Source organism: Mesoplodon bidens (genome assembly GCF_964165515.1).
Source record: "Mesoplodon bidens genome assembly, chromosome: 11".
In the NCBI taxonomy this organism is placed as follows: domain Eukaryota; kingdom Metazoa; phylum Chordata; class Mammalia; order Artiodactyla; family Ziphiidae; genus Mesoplodon; species Mesoplodon bidens.
This window is the reverse complement of record NC_138167.1, coordinates 44,821,510-44,843,629: the sequence shown is the minus strand read 5'-3', so window position 1 is coordinate 44,843,629 and position 22,120 is coordinate 44,821,510. Positions and strand designations below refer to the sequence as shown.

Sequence of the window (22,120 nt, the reverse complement as noted above, 5' to 3'; positions counted from 1 at the left end):
GTGCAGACGCTGGAAACAGTCCGCTGACACTTCAGTATCCACCCGTGTTTGGTCCTGGAGTGGCTGAGCTGCTGAACACAGCTCTTCTCCATTAGTAGTAAAACAAGAGCCACCACCACCATCACCATCAAAACAGTAGCAATCATTTATTGTGCATCACTGTGTGCCAGGCTATGTGCTAATAATCTTTGAAATAGGAACTATTTTCCATTTTACAGATGAGGCAAGAGGCTTAGTGAGATTGTGACAGACAGAACAGCATGGTGGTGATGAGTGTGAGTTCTGGAGTCAGAATGCCTCTGCTTTGACCCCTGGCCTTGATTTTGTCATTTGTCAAAAGGGAAATTATTAAAGTGCCTACTGCCTAAAATTGTTGAAAAAGTCGAGTTAAAACACAAAACACAGTTGAAACTCTGCTCAGTTCAATCTATAAGTATTATTCTTGCCTATTATTACTTTTGGTCACACAGCTATTTTAAGTAGAGAGCCTGGGATTTGAACTGGGGTCTGTGAGTCCACAGGTTTGAACCTTATGTCATCTTTGGGGGAGAATCAATGTCTTAGCAATATTGAGTCTTCCAATTCATGAACGTAGTATATATCTCCATTTATTTAAGTCTTCTTTGATTTCTTTCATTATTGTTTTGTAGTTTTTAGCATACAAATCCTTTTTAAAGGCTGATACTTAGGTATTTCACTTTTTGGGTGCTATTATAAATGTTAAAAATACTTTAAAATGTTTTAATTTCCAACTGTTCTTTGCTTTTATAGAAATGCAATTAGTTTTTGTATATTGAACTCACATCCCATAATCTTACTAAACTCGCTTATTAGTTCTAGTAGGTTTTAGAAAAAAGATTCCTTGGGGTATTCTAAATAGAAAATTATGTCTTCTGAAAATAGAAAGAGTTATATTTCTTCCTTTCCAAACCATATGACTTTTATTTCTTCTTCTTGCCTTAGTTCACTGGCTAGGCCAGCTTGTGTAGTACTGACTAAGGGTGGTGTGAACAGATACCATTATCTTTTCCCAGTCATATGGCAGAAATCATTCAGACTTACCCCATTAAGTATGTTGTTAGCTGTAGGATGTTACTTTGTTATTTATTTATTTATTTATTAGGTGCCATTTAGGTCAAGGAAGTTCTCATCTATTCCTAGTTTGCTGAGAGTTTTTATCATGACTGGAGGTTGAATTTTGTCAAATGCTTTAGTGTATCCATTAAGATAATCATATGATTTTTCCTTTTCAGTCCGTTGATGTCATGAATTACATTAATAGGTTTTTGAAAGTTGAACCAGCCTTGCATTCTTAGGATAAACTCATTGTCATGATGTGTTATCTTTTATTTGTTGCTGTATTCAGTTTACTAATATTTTGTTGTAGATTTTTATATTTAGGTTCATGACAGATATTGATTTGTAGTTTTTCTTTTCTTATTATTTCTTTGCTTGGTTTTGGTATCAGGGTAATGCTGGACTCATAAAAGGAGTTGGGAAGTTTTCCCTCCTCTTATGTTTTCTGGAAGAATCTGGGTTGAATTTTTCCTTAAATATTTGGTAGAATGCACCAGGGAAGGTATTTGGGCCCGAAGTTTTCTTTGTTGGAAGATTTTAAACTACATGTTCAATTCTTTTAGTAGAAATACAGCTATTCAGGTAGGACTGGCTACACAGTTTGTGGGGCTTAATGTAAAATAAAAATGCAGAGCCCCTTGTTAAAAATTATTAAGGATTTCAAGATGATGACAAGAGTTATTAAACCATGTGTGGGGACTTTCTATGGTGTGGGGTCCTCTGTGGTTGCACAAGACACACGTTAAGAGTTCTGGTCACAGTTCCGACGTGTTTCTGTGCGTGTGTGTGTGTGCATGGGGTTTCTTATACCAATAAGCAGCTGGTGTCCCACAGTTCAACTCAGTTCTGACACTATCTACCTGGAGATAGCATCAGATTCCACAGGTCAAGGTAGCATCAGATTCCACAGGTCAAGGGTTCAGTCCTACAAGACTGCCCACCCCCAACCCTGATTTAGATGCCAGTTGCAAACCCAGGCTGTCACCTGGACTTTTGACCAACCGGCTATAGACTGAAAGTTTCAAAGACTTCTTGGCTTTGATTAATTTGCTAGAGTGGCTCACAGAACTCAGAGAAACATTTTACTTACTAGATTACCAGTTTATTATAAAATGATATAACTCAGGAACAGCCAGGTGGAAGAGATGTATAGGGCAAGGTATGGGGGAAGGGTGCAGAGTGTCCACATTCTCTCCACGTGCGCCACTCCTCCCACATCTCCACATGTTCACCAACGCAGAAACTCTGAATCCCCCAGTCCTTATGGGTTTTTTATGGAGGCTTCATTACATAGTCAGGATTGATTGATTGATTCAACCTCCAACCCTGCTTCCCTCCCTGGAGGTTGGGGAGGGTGGACTGAAAGTTCCAACCCGCTAAACACATGGTTGGGTCTCTTGGCCCCTACAATGATCCCAGAGGAACTGAGGGCAGGGTGGGACCTGGGGAACAAGTGAAACATTTCACCCTGGTAGGGAGGAGGCTGGAGAGCAATGCGTGGAGAGAAGTGGGCTGCTTGGCATTTGTTTTCAGAGCTTTTGCTATATGTCTCATCTCCCTTGCTGAGCTGTGAGCCCCTCCAGGGAGGGGCCTGAGCGCTCTTTCCTCAGTACCTCCTCTGTCCCAGGACACCAGCCTCTGCCCTTGGCAAGTCCCCAGGGGGGTGGGCTAGTGGAGTCTAGGAGGCAAGCTCCCCCATCCCCAGTGTGATTGGGAAGGAAAGGCCAGAGTCCTAGTGATGCCAGCTTAGCAAGTTTATTGAAATCCCAGCAACACAAAGAGCAGTACAGACAGGCACCCACCCCAGCCCAGGCCTCCCTGGAGCGTGCAGACATAAGCCCCCCTGCAGTGAACAGAGCTGGGCCTCCCTCACACCACCAGCAAGGACGTGGAGTGTTGCAGGGTCCGCCTCTCTACCAGCACCCACTCACCTCGTGGACTCGCATGCCAGGGTTACACCAACACCCCAGTAAGAGAAGCAGCTAGGATCTGTGCCACTCGGAGAACCATCTCTGGGGACTCAGGGATCCCTTGGCCCACCAAAAATGGTGGATCCTTCTGGGTCAGGAAGAGAAGGAAAAACCTTCTCCTGCCAGGGAAAGGAAGGGGAGGGAAGCAGAGGACAGTGGCTGAGGACACTTGTTGTGTGGACAGCCAGCTCTCCATTCTCTAAGTTAATCCAAAGCTAGGACGGCGATGGTGCCCGGACACACCATCGCTTTGAATTGGCCAGTTTCTCACCAACATGCTGATTTTTGTAATTGTATTGAATCTGCATTTCTTGAGGTCTTTGGGCTGGGTGGTGAGGAGTGAGCCAAAGGGAGGAAATTGGGAGTCAGGGAGAGGCCAGTCCGCTGGGGCTGTGGATGGAGCGTCTAGGTGGTGAAAAAAATCTCCCCAGAGGACAGAGGCCAGGCAGAGCAGCCCTTGGCTTCTTGGCAGGAGGTGTACCTAGAGCGCCCTCGGCCTAGAGTCCGGGCACGTTGGGGACAGAAGCAGAAGGCGTGGAGATGGTTCTTCCTGGTCGGTGGCTGGCCGGCGCTCGGCTCTCAGTACTTGGTCCATCGAGAGGTGGTGGTGGACACGAAGCGGATGCTGGAACCGCGGCTGCTGAAGCCGCCCTCGGTGGGCAGGGGACGCTGGGGGCGCAGGTCTCGCCCACCACACCGAGCCCGCCCCCCACCAAGCCCGCGCTCAGCTGGTCCCCGCCGCCCACGACCTGGGCCCCGCCCACGCTCGAGCCGCAGAAGCCGCTGGACCGGGTGCTGCTGCGGCCCGAGATGGTGACCCCGCCGCGGGAGAGGCTGCAGGTGGTGACCAGAGGCTCGGGCCCGCACACCAGGCCGCCCTGGGAACTGCTTACCACTGTGGGAGGATGAAACCCTCAGTGAGGCTGCCTCGTCCTCCACCTCCTACTGGGGGTGGGGGGAGGGAAGGGCGGTGGCATCAGGGGAAGTGGTCTGGGTCCAAATAGTTCCTACTGTCTACATAGTCAGTACCCACTTTTCCCTTCTCTTGTCTGGGTGTCTCAAAGGCTGTGACTCCACTGAAGTCCAACATTCGGACTAAAATGGAAGAATTCAGCCAGTTCCCCAAGTGTTGGCATATAGCCATAAGTCCACCATCATTTATATACGGTCAAAGTCAGGTTGGGTTGAGTGAGGTGGGTAGTGATCTGGATTACCCAGCAGCTGCATCAGTAGCTTCCATGAAGCCACAGAGCTTCTTTCTTCCAATGATATCATGCTCCTTGGCAGTCCCCACATTGCCCATCGAAAAGGTAGTCCTGGGCTCCCCTGGTGGCACAGTGGCTGAGAGTCCGCCTGCCGATGCAGGGGACACGGGTTCGTGCCCCGGTCCGGGAAGATCCCACATGCCGCAGAGTGGCTGGGCCCGTGAGCCATGGCCGCTGAGCCTGTGCTTCCGGAGCCTGTGGTCTGCAACGGGAGAGGCCACAACAGGGAGAGGCCTGCGTAGCGCAAAAAAAAAATAAAAATAGAAGTAGTCCTTCGTTCCTCCTGACCCACTGATGGCTCTGCTCTCTAGCCCTCTGGTCTTCACTGGGCACACCTCCATGACCCAGCACCCTAATCTGATTAAACCTTGCTTAGACCAGCCCCCAGGGTGGACGGCCTCCCTATCTTCCTTCTCCTCTCACCAGAATCCTTCTTGCCATCTGTGACCCACCCGGTTTAGCATACACAGCTGTGTATATTTGCGCTTTTGGATCAGAAATCTGGGTTTGAATTCTGGCCGTGCCACTGACTACATTTGTGATTTCTGGCAAGCCCTGTATTTTCTCTGATCGAGTAAAAGGGGGATGCCCATGCCTATTCCTCCCCCCGGGGTTTTGAGGATTAGGTTGATGGTGGATAGGACCCATCTCAAGAAGATTATAATTCTGGAGAGGAGGGGCTGGGTCTCACCTTCTTTGTGTCCCTGCCCTGCAGAGCCCAGCACAGGCCCTGAGCGCTTTGTTTGGCGGCTGTAGCCGCAGCAGCAGCAAGGGGACTTACATTTAGCCTTGCCATCCCCTGCCATCAGGAGGGGAGGGAACTCCCTGGCACAGGCCTTTCCATTCCTCCTCTGGTCTTTGCCCTTGAAGGACAAGACCACCCAAAGCAAAAAGACTGACTCTCTTCTGGAACCCTCTCCCACCTACCAGGCCCTGCAGTTGCTTAGCTCCGGGGAGGAAGGCTCTGGGGATGTCTCAGACCTCAGCTAAAGGGATGCTCTCAGTTTAGGGGCCAGATGGTCCCTGCTCCCCTGGCTGTCATGGCCAGTCTGGCCATGGGCTCCTGACCCCAATGTGGGCTTGAGTTTAAAGGAAATTTGAAGGTTCCCAGGAGAGAAATGTGTGAAGAGGAAAAGACTGAAGATTCTTACATATGTCTACTGGTCCAACACCTTCACAGATCCTGGAGAGAGAAAGAAACAAGTTCACAAGGTGTCATTCCCTGAAAACCTAGGTGCTATCAGAGGGCTCAGTGGACCAGTGGTTCTTGCTCTTGGCTGCACAAGCATCAGGGAGCTTTGAAAAATGACACGTTCCTAATCCCTTTCCCAAAACTATTGAATCAAAGTATTTGAGGGAATGTCTTCTTCTTTTCTTTCTTTCTTATTTTAAAACAAGCTAACCAATCAAGCAGAACTCCCTATGATTCTGGTGTAGCCCGTCTACAGGCTTGCACTGAGAGGCACAGGTCTAGAGCCATCTTCTAAACCCCTGCCAAGGGCAACCCACCTAAGGTTTGCAGAAAAAATAGTTACCTCTAGAGAGTGCCCATTTCAGCAATTCTTCACATAGTTCCCTCCCCCACTTAGTCTTTCTAGAAGCTGGAAGACTGACCCCACTCCCACCTGCTGCACTGAGAGCACTTACCGGTTCTCCTCGCCCTCCAGCAGGCGCTTATAGGTGGTGATCTCCATGTGCAGGGCCAGCTTGACATTCCTCAGCTCCTGGTAGTCCTTCAGCTGCCGTGCCATGTCCTGCTTGGCCTGCTGCAGGGCGGCCGCCAGCTCCGCCAGCTTGCACTTGGCGTTGCTGAGGGCGGCCTCGCCCCGCTGCTCCGCCTCGGCCACCGCGGCCACCAGCTTGCAGCGCTGGGGGGAGGGCAGTTTGCAGGTGGGCTTTGGCAGGGACTAGGGGATCTTCAGGTCAGGCTAGAAACTCTGCCCCCTGTGAGTGGGCACATAGCCTGGTGCTAAGCCAGGGATGGAGCCCGTGGAGGCTGCTTTCCCAGGGATTGTCCTCCTGTAGTTTGATGTCACCAGGGAGCGGAACGTTGCTTATCTTCCATTTCTATCCTCACTGATTTTGCACTTACTGATTTCTGATGCTCTAAGACCAGTGGGGTCCAGAGAGTAAAGCCATTCTTTCTGCCTCACCTGCCCCTCTAAGTCAGCCCCAGGTCTTTCCTTCTACATGGGAGACTCTTTCCCTGGGTCCACATTTTCCTCCCCCAGGAAGTCTTCCTGGACTAATTCCTTTATTCCTCTATTTCTGGGTCCTGGTGGCCTCCCCAGCATCTTCCGACTTGGGCTCCCAAAAGCTTGGGGCCCTGCCTGTCCTCCCTGTGGGGCTTTCTCTCCTTTCTTTCACCCACCTGAGCCTTGGTGTGCTCGATCTCTGCCTTCAGCCTCTGGATCAGGCGGGTCAGCTCATTGATCTCATCCCGAGTGTTACGCAGGTTGTCACAGTGTTGGCCAGCTGTCACCTGCATCTCCTCATACTGCGGGGTGGGGGAGAAAGGGGTATTCCGAGGGCTTGAAGATTGGGTCAAGATCACAGCCCACTTTGTCATCCATGAGTCTGACCCCAGGGCTGCCTACACCCTTTCCCGAGCGCCCTCCTGCCCACCTTGGTCTGGTACCAGGCCTCTGCATCAGCCCGACTGTGGCTGGCGATCTCTTCATACTGGGCCTTGATATCGGCGATGATCCCATCAAAGTTCAGGTCCCGGCTGTTGTCTATCTTCATGATGACTGATGTCTCAGAGATGTGTGACTGCAGCAACTGGATTTCCTGTGTTGTAGGATCAGCGAGACAGATGGGCTCAGAGTCCCGTCAGTGGCCGGGGCTCTGCCACAGGGTCCCCAGGATGCAGAGTCAGGGGAGAGAGCATTGCTTGTTTGTTCAGAGCAAAGCAATGGGGCAGATCATCCAAACCAAAAGCAAAGAAAAAGAGGTGGCCCAGAACTGTTTCAGTTTGACTTAAAACCCTTGTTGTATACTAGGAAACATTCCTTTAACATCTTAACTTCTTAGGTGACTATTAAAACCATGGGGGCCTAGGGACTTGATGGAGAGGAGTGAGACCATGCTAAAGCTTAAACTTTCTTTGGTTTATCCACACAGTGGCTGTGGCAGTCTGGATCATTGAGAGCTGACAATATTTAAGAATATGGTGGTCTAGGAATTCCTATATCCTAAGTCCATAATAGAACCAGGGGTGGGGCTGGGGGAGGGCTGGGAACTGGCCTGCAAGGTGGGGACCCCAGAGGGAGCTTTCTTCAGCCTTTCCACTCAGAGCCAGCCATTTAGCTCTGATTGGGTCCATTCCAGACCAAACAGAAGCAAAAGATGGCTAATTCATTTGACTAATTAGGTAACACAATTTTTCTTACATTTCCTAGCAAATCAGTTTTCCAGGGTCTTCTCATCAGTAGATAGGAAGTGATATTCCTAGACCCCAGTCTTTAGACTTCTTCTTTAGTCAACAAGAAGTTGGCTCATAGATCCAAGGAGTTGATTCATAGACCTGAGTCAGGCTGCTGAGAAGCCTGTTCCCCTTACCTTCTCCACTTGTACATACATCAACATATAGAGGATATAGATTTGATGGGAGGAAAGATGTATGATACCAAATGTTAGAAAATACGCTAGTCCAGTGAATCCCTCAGCGAGTCCAGACCACGCATTGAGCTCCTTGGATGGCTCAGAGGGGATGAGCCCTTACCGCCATGTATAGGGTTTTCAGGAAGTCGATATCCTGAGTTAAGGTATCCACGTTGGCCTCTAGATCAGACTTATTTAAGAAAGCTGTATCCACATCCTGTATCAAAGAGAGAAGGATTAAATGCTCATACTTGTGCACTATTTAACCTCCCCACCTTGGCAGGCTCTGGAGGTGGGTGGGAAGACCAGGCCAATTCCCACAGAGCCAGGTCAAGTGGGACAGATGGGAAAGTCATTGGGTGGAAATACAGCTTAGTGACTCTTGTTCTCCCTTATACAGCATGAAATCCCCAGGGATGCTGGACATTTTCTGATGCTTATTTAGAGGCAAGAAGAGTCTGGATAATCCAAGACTCTTCAAATGCCATCCCTTCAGACCTCTGCTCTCATGAAGACCCAACCCTAAGTCACTGGAGGCCAAATCAGAACTTCGAAGGGAAGCTGTTGTGACCTTAGGGGGTCCACTGTGTGTGAATATTCACAGGGCTGCCCGGGCAGTGTCCTGGAGTTGTGAGGACATTTGCCTGTCTGGAGGAGAAGTTTGCCTGGGCCTATTGCTCTCCTTACCTTCTTCAGAGCCACAAACTCATTCTCAGCATTGGCCCGGAGTCCCACCTCCTCTTCATACGTGGATGATAAGGATGAAGAGGGTGAGTTCTCACTCTGAACTGAGAGCCGATTACTCCCAGGTCCCCAGTTATCACCTCTAGTGACCTCTCTGCTCCGTCCAGGAGCCTGGCTCCCTGTTGCCATCTGCATGTTTTCATCCACTCTGTCCCATCTTTAAGACCTTTTATGAGCCCATGGCCCTTGGTTTCTCCAAATCCCTTTTACTTTCTCAAATTGGATGTGGGGTCTGAAAATCTGGACCTTTGCTGTGCTCCTCTGCTGGAAAAGCCTTAGGGTCATTGCACTTGACCTTAGAGGAAGTAGGACCCTATTTGTGGCTGGACTTAGGCACTGTTCTCAAAACCAGAGAGTTTCTTTTTCTGGGGTCAACTCACCCATGCTCACAGGCAGGATTAGGGACAACCATGCCCAATTCCAAGTCTCCTTTTTCCTCAGGACCCATGGAGGGCCTCCTACTCCCATACATATCACATCCCCACTCCTGTCTTCAGGCTGGGAATTGAAACCAGCATTCAACCCTGATCCTTCCAGCAGCTCTCATCCAAGCTTGGCTGCTGCTTTGGGGACCAGCCCGTGCCCATCCTAGGTCAGTGCAGTCCAACAGCCACTCACTTCTTCTTGAAACCCTCAAGGACATCCTGCATGCTGTTCCTCCCAGCCTCCAGCCGGGCCCGTTCGCTGTTCACTACGTCCAGCTGCCTCCGCAGGTTGGTGATGTAGTTCTCAAAGAGGGGCTCCAGGTTGTTCCTGGCACATTTTGGCTCTTGGAGGAAGTTCCAGTTGGTCTCTAGGAGCTTATTCTGCTGTTCCAGGAACCGCACCTAAATCCACAGGGGCAAAGACATGGCAACTGAAGTGCTTGATATAGTTACCTATATGTCAACATTGCTCAGATGGCCAGAGGTGACTTAAACTTGTGGTGACATCATTCCCTCCTCTGTTGACTTTAGCTCCTCCTCTAACTCAGTAGAATCTGGCAGAGCAGGTCTGCAACCCCTCCTCGTGCTCAACCAGGCTTAGCTACAAACAGAAGCTTCGGAACCAAAGCTCTTCAACCATTTCCCTTTCAACCCTCTGAGAAAGGTGAGGGCTGGTTCACTGGGAAGTTGGAGATCGATTCTACCTGAGCTGGGGTTTGCCTACATCTGAAAACTGATTTCAGCCATCCCTAGCAGGGAATGAAGAGCAGAGTAAAGTACATTGGGCTGGGATGTGGTATGAGGAGGTGGAAATTCTCAGGTCATAAGTCATACCCATCACCCCAGAAATCCCATCAGCTGAGACTTATAGAGCTGGAGGAGAACCTAGAGACCATTTTCTCCAACCCCTCATTTCGGAGTGAAATGAAGCTCACAGAGGTGAGTTTCCAATCCCAGACACAATAGAGCACCCCCACTTCATGGAGACATGGTCTGGGGTTTGGGGCTGTGTCAGTTCCACCTCTCTGTCAGTTCCACCTCATCAGCCTGAAGACCAATGACCACAAGTGGTCATTCCCTACTGTTTCCCTCAATCTAGGTGACTCGGCTGAATCTGGATATCCCAGGTGGGGGAGGGGTATGAATGCTTCGCTTTGTACAAAAATTACTCAACTCCATTCTCCATTTCTTTAAGCCTGAACAGGTGTGGCCACTCAGCCTCAGAAACCATGAAAACTTCAAAGAGAGCATGAGGATCTCAAAGGATAAAACCTCTTAAACCTGTACCAGCCAACACCTGGTGGAGGTGTTAGTGTTTCTAGCCTGTTTGGGAGATATTTCTAAGTGACTAGGTGGTAGGTCTTAGTTTGTTCAGATGCCTTCAGATTTGGCTGGATGTTCCTCCTTCCTCCAGAAGACACCACCACTGTCTTAATCTATTCCTCCATGCAGTGCTTCCTCAGGCTCATCCTTGCTCTGCAGCAGAGTGACCCAGAAATCATACCGCCATGTCTTTGGCTGATGCCTGAAGGATCTGGGGTCAAGGTCAATGCCCTAGGTCTGGACCAGTTCTTCTTAAGGGAAAGAACATCTCAGTGCATTTAGCTCTCCTCATCCCAGACCCAGAAGTTGAGCTGTCACAAGTACCTTGTCGATGAAGGAGGCAAATTTGTTGTTGAGGGTCTTGATTTGCTCCTTCTCATCCTTCTTCACCCTCTGGGCATTAGGGTCAATCTCCAGGCTGAGGGGGGGGTCAGCAGGCTCTGGTTAACAGTCACTGTTGTGATGGATGGGGCTGCTGACACTCCAGCTCCTCCAACTCGGTAGCCAAAGCCAGGGCCGCTGAAGCCATAGCCGAGGCCACTGCTGGCTCCAAACCTCAGACCAACACCACTCCCATCACCAAAGCCAAAGGCCATCCCACTGCCAAAACCAAAGCCAACTCCGTAGCGGATGGGCCGAGGGCACACAGCTGCTATCCTGGGTGAGCACAATCCAAACCTGATGACACTCCGACTGCCAAAGCCGCTAAGACCATGGAAGCGGAGCCCACTCCTGCAGGAGACAGAGCTGGCCCGGAAGTGGTTCCGGTTCTGGGGGGTCATTGCTGAAGCTGCCCATACGGCGACCAGAGCTGACTGTGTAGGAGCGGCCAGATGTGACGGTGTCCTGGGTGAGAGACAAGCAGAGACTGCAGAGCAGGGTGAGCTGGAGCTGGGAAGCCCTCTGAGGCCAGTGGATCCCTCTCAGCCCTTTTATGTATGTGGGGATCTGAGGATTGGCCCCATAAAAATGGAAATAGCCATTTGGAAGCATTTATGAGCTTGAGTAGTTAGCAGAAACTCTTCCAGCCTGTAACCACCTTCACAATGAGCTAATCTCAGACACACCTATTTTCCTCAGAATCAGGGCCATAACATCAAACCTATAAACATTAAAAACATATAAACACATAAACATTATGGTCCTACTTTTTCCACAAGTCCACCACAATTGCCATTATGGGGACCTTAGTTTGTTTTGGTCATAAATCCAATAGACTTTCCACAGCAAGTGTGGCTAACCACCAGAAAGTTAGGATGGTAACTGCTCCAGCAAGAGGCTGCAAGGGATGCAGCTATACAGATAACCCCCTCAATAGATGGGGGTGTGCAGAAGACAGGCAGGGTCTTCATAGCTCTAAGCAAGAAATGATATGGTGAGAATACAGTTTGTTGCATCCCTGTAGATGGATTAAACAGTCCAAAAACATTTTGCAGTGTTTTATCTAACCTCTATGATCTGATTTGACTGTTTACATAAAACTTGAATCGTCACTAAAGCTCATTTGGGGTAGTGTACATACATGTCTGATTTGAGAAACTCAAAGGAGATCCACTCATTCATACATTCATTTATTCATTTGACAATTACCAGTTACTCTCTCTCTCAGGTAATATGCTTGGTGCCGAGGGTACAGAGATAAAAAGATGGTCTCTATCCTCCTGGTGGTGGGGGGAGATTAATCTTGAGGACTTCCACCAACCAATACTTTTGTGGCATAGTTTGAGGCCAAAATTATGTATGATTTGGCCATGTATCTGTGTGGAAAGTTAACCACATGATTTTGAGCCCCCAAAATACTCAATAGGGCTGAGCTATAGTCCTGCCTATGCAGGTTCCTTGCATTATTGATGAATCTTTGGTTAGGAGGGAGAGACACCAAGCAATAAGCATCTGGGTAGGAAATGAAAAGTTCTAAGTCACTGGGTATCATTATCATTGTTAATCAATATCATAGGTATTTCAGGACCCAGAGACAGATGTTTGCCTTTTCTATTCTAGAGAGTGACATGATTTGTCCTACTTGTCTGTGCCTGGGGGAACTTGTGCTTGACTGGATGCTCACTTGGGATTCTACTTGGAAGGGGATATGTGCTTTTCTCTGGAGCTGTCCAGCTCAGGTCTTCACTATTTTCTTCCTTCCCAATCTCTATACCTTTGATTTCTTTTTCTTGTCTTACTGCATTAGCTAGGACTTCCAGTATGATGTTGAAAAGCAGTGGTGAGAGGGGGCATCTTTGCTTTATTCCTGATTTTTGGTGGGAAATCTTCAAGTTTCTTACCATTAAGTACAATGTTAGCTGTAGTTTTTTGGTAGATATATATATTTTTTATCAAGTTGAGGAAGTTTTCCTCTATTCCTAGTTTACTACTGTTTTATACAGACCCAGCTATCAGGTGTATGTCTAAAGGGAGAAGCAGAAAAATAATAATAACACAATACTTCTTGTGAAGATTGCAAGTGATCTTCAGGTTGCTAAAATCACTGGTCTGTTCTCAGCTCTCATTTAACTTAGCAGGATTTGACATAATTGATCATTCCCTTTTCCTTAAAACAATTTCTTCTTTTGGTTTCCAGACACCACATTCTCCTGATTTTCTTTACATATTACTGACTGCTCCTTTTCAGTTTTCTCAACCAGTTTATCCTCATATCCCCAACCTCTACACACCACAGCATCATTGGGCTTAGCCCTTGTACCTGTTCATGTCTTTATCTATACTTGTTCCCTTCATGACATCATACAGCCTCATGACTTAAATACCATCTTTCCACTGATGACTGCCAAGGTGTATCTCTATCCCAGGCATCCCTCTGTGCCCCACATGTATATTTTGATCAACATCTCTACTTGGATATCGATTAGGTATCTCAACCTTCATCTATCCAAAGCTGTTCTCCCGATTGATTGTTCCTATGAAATATGTTCCACTTGCCAGGCTCACTATCCCTGTAGTGGTTCAGGCCAAAAATCTGGGAGTCATCCTTTATTCCTCAGCTTTTTTCCATATCGTACATTCAATCCATTGGCAAGTCCTACCTTCAAAATATACCTGGACTCCTACTAATTCTCATCACCCCACTGCTACCATATTGGTCCAAGCCCATCACTCCTCACAGGGTCTCCTGAAGTATCCTTCCAGCTAGTCACCCTGCTTCCTCCTTTGCCCCCTCTGACTTTCCTTAACACCATAGTCAGAATGGTCCTTTAAAAACATGTCAGATCATGCCATTTCTGAGCTCATATGCCTCTAGTGGTTTCCCACCCCACTCAGAGTAAATGCCATACAGAACTCTACATAGTCTGCTCTCCTCTTTCACTGACCTCACTTCCCTCTACCCGTCCTACTGCTCACCCTGCTCCAGCCACCCTGGCCTCCTGTGTGTCCATCAGACAGGCAGGAAAAGTCCTACTCAGAAGCCTTCCCATTTGCTGTTTATTTATTTATTTTTTTTCTGCTGGGAACTCTTTTCCTGCAAATGGCACATGGCCGGGTCCCTCAACTCTTCCAGTTCTTTGCTCATGGGTCGCCCCCTCTTTAAAGCCCCCTCCCCTGTGTACTCTCTATTCCCCCTCCCCGCTTCCTCTTCTCCTTAGCAGTGCTTACTGTCTGAGGTCCTTTCCTGCATGGATTTGCCTGTTTATCCTCTGTCTTCCCAGGCTGGAATATAAGCTCCAGGAGGCAGGCACTGTTGTGTGTTTTTCTTCCTCCTCTGTGTCTCCTGCTTAGTATAGTGGGCACACGTGGGATGCATGCTATATGGTTTTGTTGAATGAATGAAGACACTGCAAAGATTAAAAGCAGGAGGAAAAAGGGAGAAAGGACAGGGGGTGAAAGGAGAGGAATTTGGGCATTTGACTTTGTAAATATTTCAGGAAGAGGAGACTCTAGTCTCCAAAATGGACAGGAATGACCCTGAGGAGGATGGTGCAGAAATCCAAGAGCTCAGAGAGGGTCAACCCAGTTTGCCCTCCAGCTCCAGCCTCTTGGGGTGTGAGCCTGGCTGCTTGGAGGAAAGGGCATCCCCCTCCGCTGAGGCCAGGTAAGGGGATCTAGGTGACTGGGAAGGGGATGGAGGACCCCTGTGGAGGAGAAAAGGGGAGGGGAGCAGGAGGGATGGCATAGAGGACACCAGTGAATGTGCCAGGCCGGGAACGGAAGACTTGACTCAGCCCTTGGAGTCAAATGGAACGGGGTTCAATCCCAATTTTGCCATCTGTCAGCAGTGTGACCTTGGGCAGTGGCATGGGAAGGGCACGGTAGTGGCACACCCTGGATGCAGGCAGTCAGGGGTGCTTGTCTGTAGAGAACTTAAAAACAACAATACACCCAACTAAAAGTCTGCTTGCCTTTTATTATGGGTGTGCAACATTCGCCCTCCATGGTATACAAATGACCTGGGGAAATGGTTTAACCTCTCTAGGCCTCAGGTTCTTCATCTGTAAAATGGAATTATACCTACTGCACAGTATGTGCGGGTTCCATGTGAAAATGTTTGGGGTGTATGCTGTGTGGAGCCTGGTGTGGTTATTGTCATCCATTTCTTTCCCCCCTCTATCCCCCTCTTTTTCCCTCTGCCCCCTTCCCCTCTCTTTTGCACAATCCTCCTTTCACTGGTAAGCTGTCATTTCTGTTCCCGTCCAGCACCCCACCTGCTTCCCGCTCCAGTGGCTGTGGCATCATTACCCCACCAGCCATTCCCGCGGCTGTCCTGTGGTTCAGCTTCCTTCAACCTTAACAGCCCAGGCGGGGTGGGGGAAATTGAGACCAGTCACGCATAACCCCTTTTCTGAGATGGGCTGTCGCCATCAGCAGTTTATACTTCTGAGGCATTATTTCACCAGACAATGCAAAACACAATCCTCAGCCATTTTTTAAAGGGTGGCAGGTGGGGAGAGGGGAGGAGTTGTCCTGGAAACTCTGGGCTGTGGCTTTTGCTGCTCTGACAGTTTCTGCTTCCTGTTGAGAGTTGGTCTGGATGTAATCCTGAGATCTGCTGGCTGAGCTAGTGTAGACAGATTGCTGGCTCATCTCGATGCTAACTGCCTGGGGCAGAGGGGGAACTGCTGATGAGGACAAGGTGGGGAGGAGGGGATGGGAGGGGAAGGGGGCCATCCTAGTTGGCTGAGCAGAGCCTGCGAACCCTGGGCGCACAGTGGCTGCACTGTGTGTGTGTGTGTGTGTGATTGTGCGTGCGTGTGTGTGTGTGTGTGTGCGCGCGCGCGCGCGCACGCGCCTGTGGGAGGGGAGGAAGGTGACAGGGAAATCCAGATGGTGAGAAGGCTTTGATAAAGCCACATTCTTCAGATGTTTCCATTTTGCCTAGGGACAAGTTTGTGCAGGAGAGAGGCACTCACTGGGAGGCGTTCACGCTGAGACATGCCCTGGTGGGAAGGGAAGCTCAGGAGTCCCCCAGCAGAAGGAGGGGGACGATGAGGAGAGAACCCTCTGCCCTGTCAGACTAGTGATGCTTGGATAGAATCTAAACAACTCCCAAGAGAGTCAAAGCACCCCTCTTGCTTGAGCCCATCCCCACCCTTTCAAGCAGAATGACTTTTTCCAGGTTTAGCCCAAATTCTTCACTTGCCCACACAGTTATCACCTGTCGGGGTGAAATGTGACAGGTGACCTGCTCGCAGGCGTGCAGGTCAGTTTGCTTCAACAAACCTTTATTGGGTGCTGATGTGAGCCTGACATCAAGATTAGGTGCTGGGATGCCTGCTGGGTGCAGCCGTCTTCCTTCTACCAGACTCAGTGATCCTAAGTTCCCCTCCTCTGCCCACAGTTCCATTTCTGCAGCCATTTCCCCCAATCCGAGCCCCAAGGGGAGAGAGGCGGTAGTGGGTCCACCTGGGGCCACTGATGGGACTGGGATAAGGAAGGGATCCTGGGGGACCCAGGGGAAGGGCAGAGGGCATCTGAGGGAGGGCATAGTGGAGCAAGGAAGGCTCTCCTAGGGAGGGAGAAGAGGGACAAGAAATGGGAGACATTCGGGGGAGACAGACACAAAAACAAAGGGCTTCATTCAGGGTCCTCCCACCCGCCCCAGGCCTCTTTGGGCTGTTCCCCACCTGTCCTCATGGGGGCGCTCTGGGAAAGGCTGGTATTTGGATTCCCGAGGCCGACTGGAATGCAGGGAGGCTCTGGCTTCCAGCAGTCGGCTCTCCCTTCCTTCCAAGGGCAGGGCGGGGCCTGATCCTCCCTGTAGGTGCAGGGCGGGTCCTGGGAGAAGCTCAGATGTTTGCCCAGGTGATGGAGGTGAACCGCCCAGGGAACCACCGGGAGGCACTTTTGTCCTGCCTGCCTAGAGTCACCTCCTCCCTGGAGAGAGGGGGAGAATGGGGGCACGGCTGCACAGCACTGAGGGGGATGCCCTGGGGGAGGCTCTAGAAGGGCATGCTGGGGACTGTAGCTCACGTCCAGGACTGAGCTGGGGTGCCCTCACTACTGGGATGAGTCTGCCTAGTGGATGGTTCCAGGAACCTAGGGGATGGTTCCTGGGGCCTGGGCCACTCTGGGATGGGAATTCCCAAAGGGATGGTCGCCAGGCTCAAGCCCACCTCATTGTGAGGGTGGGGGAATCTTCTCTCCTTCTCCTCCTTTACCCCACTGGGGTGCCTCCTGGGCCTTGGGTAGTCATCTTTGGGACAGAGGTGGGTGGCCTGTTGTCATTTCTGTTTTTGCTGACTGCAGGCCAGAGTATTCCTGTAGTTTTCAGAGCTTTGAGTGCTTAATCAGCAAGGAACTTAGCTGGCTCTAGGGCCAGGTCCAGAGTGACAGGGCTTCAAGTGGGAATGGAGGCCATGAGGCCCCCGTTGTCCCATCCCCTCCTTCCCTGGCTGTGGATGTGCATCCCTGAAGTCACCGGCCCTCACCCCTCTGACGCTGCACACTCTGGTTCACGGTTGCTGATCCCTCAGCCTGGAGCCCCCGCTGGGCTTCCTTGCTTCCCCTCATTCCTTGGGATCCAGCTTGCCTGCCCCTCCTCTGGGGATCTTCCTGAGGCCTGTGGCCAGGGTGGGACCCTCAGTTATGTCGTCCTTCACAACAAGCCTGACATCTGTAATTTCCTGTTCCAGGTCTGTACCCTCAGGTAGGCTGTAAGCCCCAGGGGCATGGATTGGAGCCAGGGCCCCATTTTTAAAAAATAGCTTTATTAAGATATAATTCACATATCATATAATTCGCTCATTGAAAATGTACAATTCAGTGGTTTTAATATATTCCCAGATAAGTGCAACCGTCACCCCAGTCCCTCTTAGAATGTTCTCGTCTCAAAAGAAACCTTTGACTGTCCCCCAACCCCATCTTCTCTTCCCTCCAGCTCACTAGGCAACCACGGATCTGCTTTCTGTCTCTATAGATTTCCCTAATCTGGAATTTCATATGAATGGAATCATAGAATATGTGGTCTCTGTGTCTGGCTTCTTTTTTTTTTTTTTTTTTTTTTTGCGGTACGCGGGCCTCTCACTGCTGTGGCCTCTCCCGTTGCGGAGCACAGGCTCCGGATGCGCAGGCCCAGCAGCCACGGATCATGGGCCCAGCCGCTCCGCGGCACGTGGGATCCCCCCGGAGCAGGGCACGAACCCGCGTCCCCTGCATCGGCAGGCGGACTCCCAACCACTACGCCACCAGGGAAGCCCTGGCTTCTTTTATCTCCCTCATGTTTTCAAGGTTCATCCATGTTGGAGCACGTATTAGTACTTCACTCCTTTTTATGGCCAAATAATATTTCATTGCATGGAGAGACCAAATTTTTGATTATCCATTCATCCATTGATGGACATTTTGGTTGTTTCCACCTCTTGGCTCTTGTGAATAGTGATGCTATGAACATTCACGTACGAGTTTTTGTGTGGACATGTTTTCATTTCTCTTGGGTATCTACCTAGGAGTGGAATTGCTGGGTCACATGGTAACTCTATGTTTAACATTTTGAGGAACTGCCAGATTGTTTTCCAAAGTGGCTGCACCCGTTTATGGTCCCTACCATGGGCTCTAGGAACTGTGTCTACTGTCCCTACTGGTAGGTCAACCCTGACTGGGGCTGCCTTGTTCAACACAGAGACACCAGCCCCTGGGTGGTCTGACCCATAACAGGTGCTTGATAAATATTATATTGAGTGAATGAAAAAGCAAGTGGGTGGGTTCTTTTTAATATGCTGCCCATAAGTCAGTAACCCTTGTCCGTTCAGACCCTGTCCTTGTAATCTCTGTGAGCTTCTCTCTGATCTCCTTGCCTGGCATAATCACAAGTTGCTTTTTCTTGACGTTTCCATTCTCTCTGGCTGTCACTGCTTATAACTCCTCTGTGAGGCTGAGAGTCACTCTAGGGTTCCGAGCATGTTGTAGTCACCTCTGTATCACCACCTTCTAATTCAGGGCTTGGCACAGAAGAGATGCCCTATGCGGGGCTGTGGGGGAAGAGGAGATGCACCCCAGCGCTCAGGAGAGAGGAGCCACAAGGGGGCATCTGTAGTGGGGGGATTGTTACAGGGGATCAGTGAGGCAACAGGGAGGGTATCAGGGCCAGGCAGAGGGTGGAACCGCTGCCACCAAGTCTCATTTCCAGGTCTTGGGGCTCCCGAGAGGGAGAGGAGGCTAGGGGGTGCCCCACCCTGGCCAGTCTGTTGCCGATCTTCCCTGCTTTCCCCAGGCCTGCACCTGCCCTGCCTGGGGACCTGGCTGGGGAGGCAGAGCCCAGGCTTTGAGGCTGCCGAGTACAGACATGACAGACTTTCTCTAGGACATATGCAGGGGACCATGTGGAGAGGAGGCCTGTGGGGAATAGGGCTGTGGTTTTTAATGTGGCAGATGACTTGCAAAGTATTGGGGTGTGATGTGCAGGTTTTAAGTGGAATTTGTATGACTCCACACTCACTCCACAGGCCACTTGCCAGTCATTCATATGTAGTTTCCCTTTTGTATGATAACCTCTCTTTCCACTCCCAACCCCACACCCCGCACTGGCCCCAGTTCCCCAAAGCTGCCCATCAGTTCCCCTTCAGCCTCATTGCCCTCTACAGAGCAGGGCCAATAATCCTGATTCCTGTAGCCTGGGAACAGTCAGTTTACTGGCAATAGACAAGCCCAGAGGCTCATGGCAGAGACGTGGATCCCTGGGTGGGCAGGGCTTCTGCAGATGCAGCACAATTCGGGGGTAGGGGGTGTGCTCTGGGGAGGTGGGGTCAGCTCAGCACCTCCTCTCCCCTCGCAGTCCCTGAGTCAGGGCCTCCAAGTGTGCTGAGGCAGCCCCATATCACTGCAGCCAGGAAAGCACATTCATTTCAGACCCAAAGCAAGAGGAACTCAAGAGAGAGGGAGCACGACAGGTTTGGTTACGTGCAGAGGGTAGAGGTGGGGCTGATTCCATTGAACAAAAAATGTCAGCTCTTGATTGTCCCTTTGTTCAGTAAATACTCCAGGTCCCCTTGCCTTTGTGCTAGGCATTTTTTAGCCGTCAGCTGCCACTGTGAGGTCAGGAAAAAATGTATTTTTATAGCGCCAGTTCAACACACCTGAGCAGGTAAATCTACTGCCCAAAGACCAACTCTTGATTCTGTGTGCTAACTGAGAGGTCCATGGACAGGTCCCGAGTGAAGCTGAAATCCTGGCACTTGGCTTGGGAATTTAGAATGGGATTTGGGGGTGTCTCTTTTTGATATTTGTAATAGTGCATGTATTAGGTGGGTGTTAAACGGAGTTCACTTTTCAGGCACATAACAGACTGAGGTAAGAGAGGAGGGGAATGTCCGGGGGTCGGCGGGGGCTGGCTTTGTGGGGAAAGTTCCATGGGATGATCCACAAAGCAGAACTGTGATGTGCCCATTTGGCCTTCTCATGGGGAAGAGAAGTGTTTGGGGGCCATTGCCATTCTCTTGGCCGCACTAGAGCCTGACTGTCAGTGGTCCAGATATATGACGGATGCATTTTCATTCTTTGCATCCCACCCTCACCCCAGGACCTAGCGCAGGGTCTGCACACAGCTAAGTGAAAGGTGACTCTTGAAGATACCTGAAGGGCAGCTCACGGAGAAAACCCAAGGGAAAACTTCGATCAGTATAGGAAGGTGGGATTTTGGAACAGCCTTGTCTTCAACCCTGGTGGCAGGGGGACAACATCTAGGCTGGGGGCTGGTGCCCTGTCCCCTGGGCTTCTAGCCTCTGGGGCTGTACTAACACTTGTGGCAGGAGGAGCCACCCCCAGCCCCTAGCTTCATGCTGAAGCTCCGCCTGCTTCCACAGCCCAGTAGCCCATGGGACTCACAGGGGATGTAGATTTCACTGGTACCCATGATGCTGCAGCTCCCGCTGTTCTTGAGGACACTGGTGTCCCCTGGACAGTACATGGGTGTGCTGACCACACTTGGCTCATAGAGGATGGTGCCTTTGGAGCTGCTCACAGCTGCAGGAACAGGAAGGGATGCTCAGGGCCCTGCCCTGAAACATCTTGGCCAGGCCAGGCCCCCACCTGCTGCAGCTCACTTCTAAGGACATTCCCATCCCAGCTACCAACTTCCATGTCTCTCACTTCGGCCACATAAAGTGCTTAGCAGTTCCCCACGTGTCTCTCCTCTTGCCCCAGAGCCCTATCTTCTGCTTCACCCTCTCTGTTTCTATCTGTCTGAGCCTGCTTCAAATTCTCTTTCTCCAGAAAAGCATCCCCTTGTCTATATGGTTCCTTGCAGCTTCTGAGCCCTGAAGCACTGGGACCACGCTGCATGTCTGCTCCTGATTCTGACTCCCATAGACTTGGGTAGCTCTGAGGGAGAGCCTCTCCATCTGCCAGGAGCTCCAGGCAAACAACTCTTCCTTTGGGGTGGGGGAAGCATGGTGAGGTTTGGGTAGGGGCCAGTGTGGTCTATTATGGGTCGATCAGCTCCCAAGACCCCAGAACCACTGGGGAGGGCTCATCTACTCACAGATATTCACGGGCCCAACACCTTCACACAGCCTGGGGGTGGGAAGCAAAGGAGACACAAGGGAACTGCATCAGAGAATGAGGCCAAGAAGCACGTGGCACCCCACCGCCTCTGCCTGCTCTATGGACCCTGTCAGTGAGGAGGGCCTGTGGTCTGCATGCTGTTTTAGATTTTCCACGACTGCGGGATGGGCAATGGCAGCAGCAGCAACTTCAGAGGGCAGGAGAATAGACATATCTGGTGCCCATCCTTGACTTACCTGTGTTCCTCGCCCTCCAGCAGGCGCCTGTAGGTGGCGATCTCGATGTCCAGGCCCAGCTTGGAGTTCATCACCTCCTGGAACTCCTTGAGCAGGCAGGCCATGTCCTGCTTGGCCTTCTGCAGGGTCTCCTCCAGCCCAGCCAGCTTGCACTTGGCGTCGTTGAGGGCCGCCTCCCACTGCTGCTGTGTCTCGGCTATGGCACCCTCCAGTTTGCAGCGCTGGGAGGAGAGGGCACAGAAAGGCATTACGGGACGCCCTGGAGCCCTGGGCTGACTCTTAGAAGAACAGAGAACACGGTCGTTGTGAGACTATTAGAAACAATATATATTGGTCTCTGCCCCCAGTTTCTGGACAGAACTCCCCCAAACCTTGTAATTTCCTAAGTGATAAGAACATCCTTTGTTCTAACATTTGGTCTTTGACCCTGGTTTCTGACACAGAGTCCCTAAACCCCTTAGAATTTCCTGGGTATTGGCAATGTCTTTTGTTTAATTAAGGTGACTCTAGGTAGGCTCCTGGATGGGGGC

General features: G+C 50.4%; 1 protein-coding gene across 1 annotated transcript in view; it reads right to left on the bottom strand.

Moving 5' to 3' along the window:
• Nucleotides 1–3,626: 3,626 nt before the first annotated feature.
• LOC308625731 (uncharacterized protein) overlaps nt 3,627–22,120 on the bottom strand; it is a gene marked incomplete at both ends in the record, with an annotated part of 34,520 nt that continues 16,026 nt past the window's right edge. Inside the window, 17 exon segments of the mRNA XM_081250227.1 lie at nt 3,627–3,703; nt 3,706–3,942; nt 5,464–5,495; nt 5,960–6,180; nt 6,684–6,809; nt 6,938–7,102; nt 8,037–8,132; nt 8,603–8,663; nt 9,278–9,486; nt 10,732–10,833; nt 10,836–11,177; nt 11,179–11,304; nt 11,306–11,407; nt 16,971–17,050; nt 20,677–20,814; nt 21,332–21,363; nt 21,591–21,811. Coding sequence (XP_081106353.1) covers nt 3,627–3,703; nt 3,706–3,942; nt 5,464–5,495; nt 5,960–6,180; nt 6,684–6,809; nt 6,938–7,102; nt 8,037–8,132; nt 8,603–8,663; nt 9,278–9,486; nt 10,732–10,833; nt 10,836–11,177; nt 11,179–11,304; nt 11,306–11,407; nt 16,971–17,050; nt 20,677–20,814; nt 21,332–21,363; nt 21,591–21,811 — 2,367 coding nt within the window.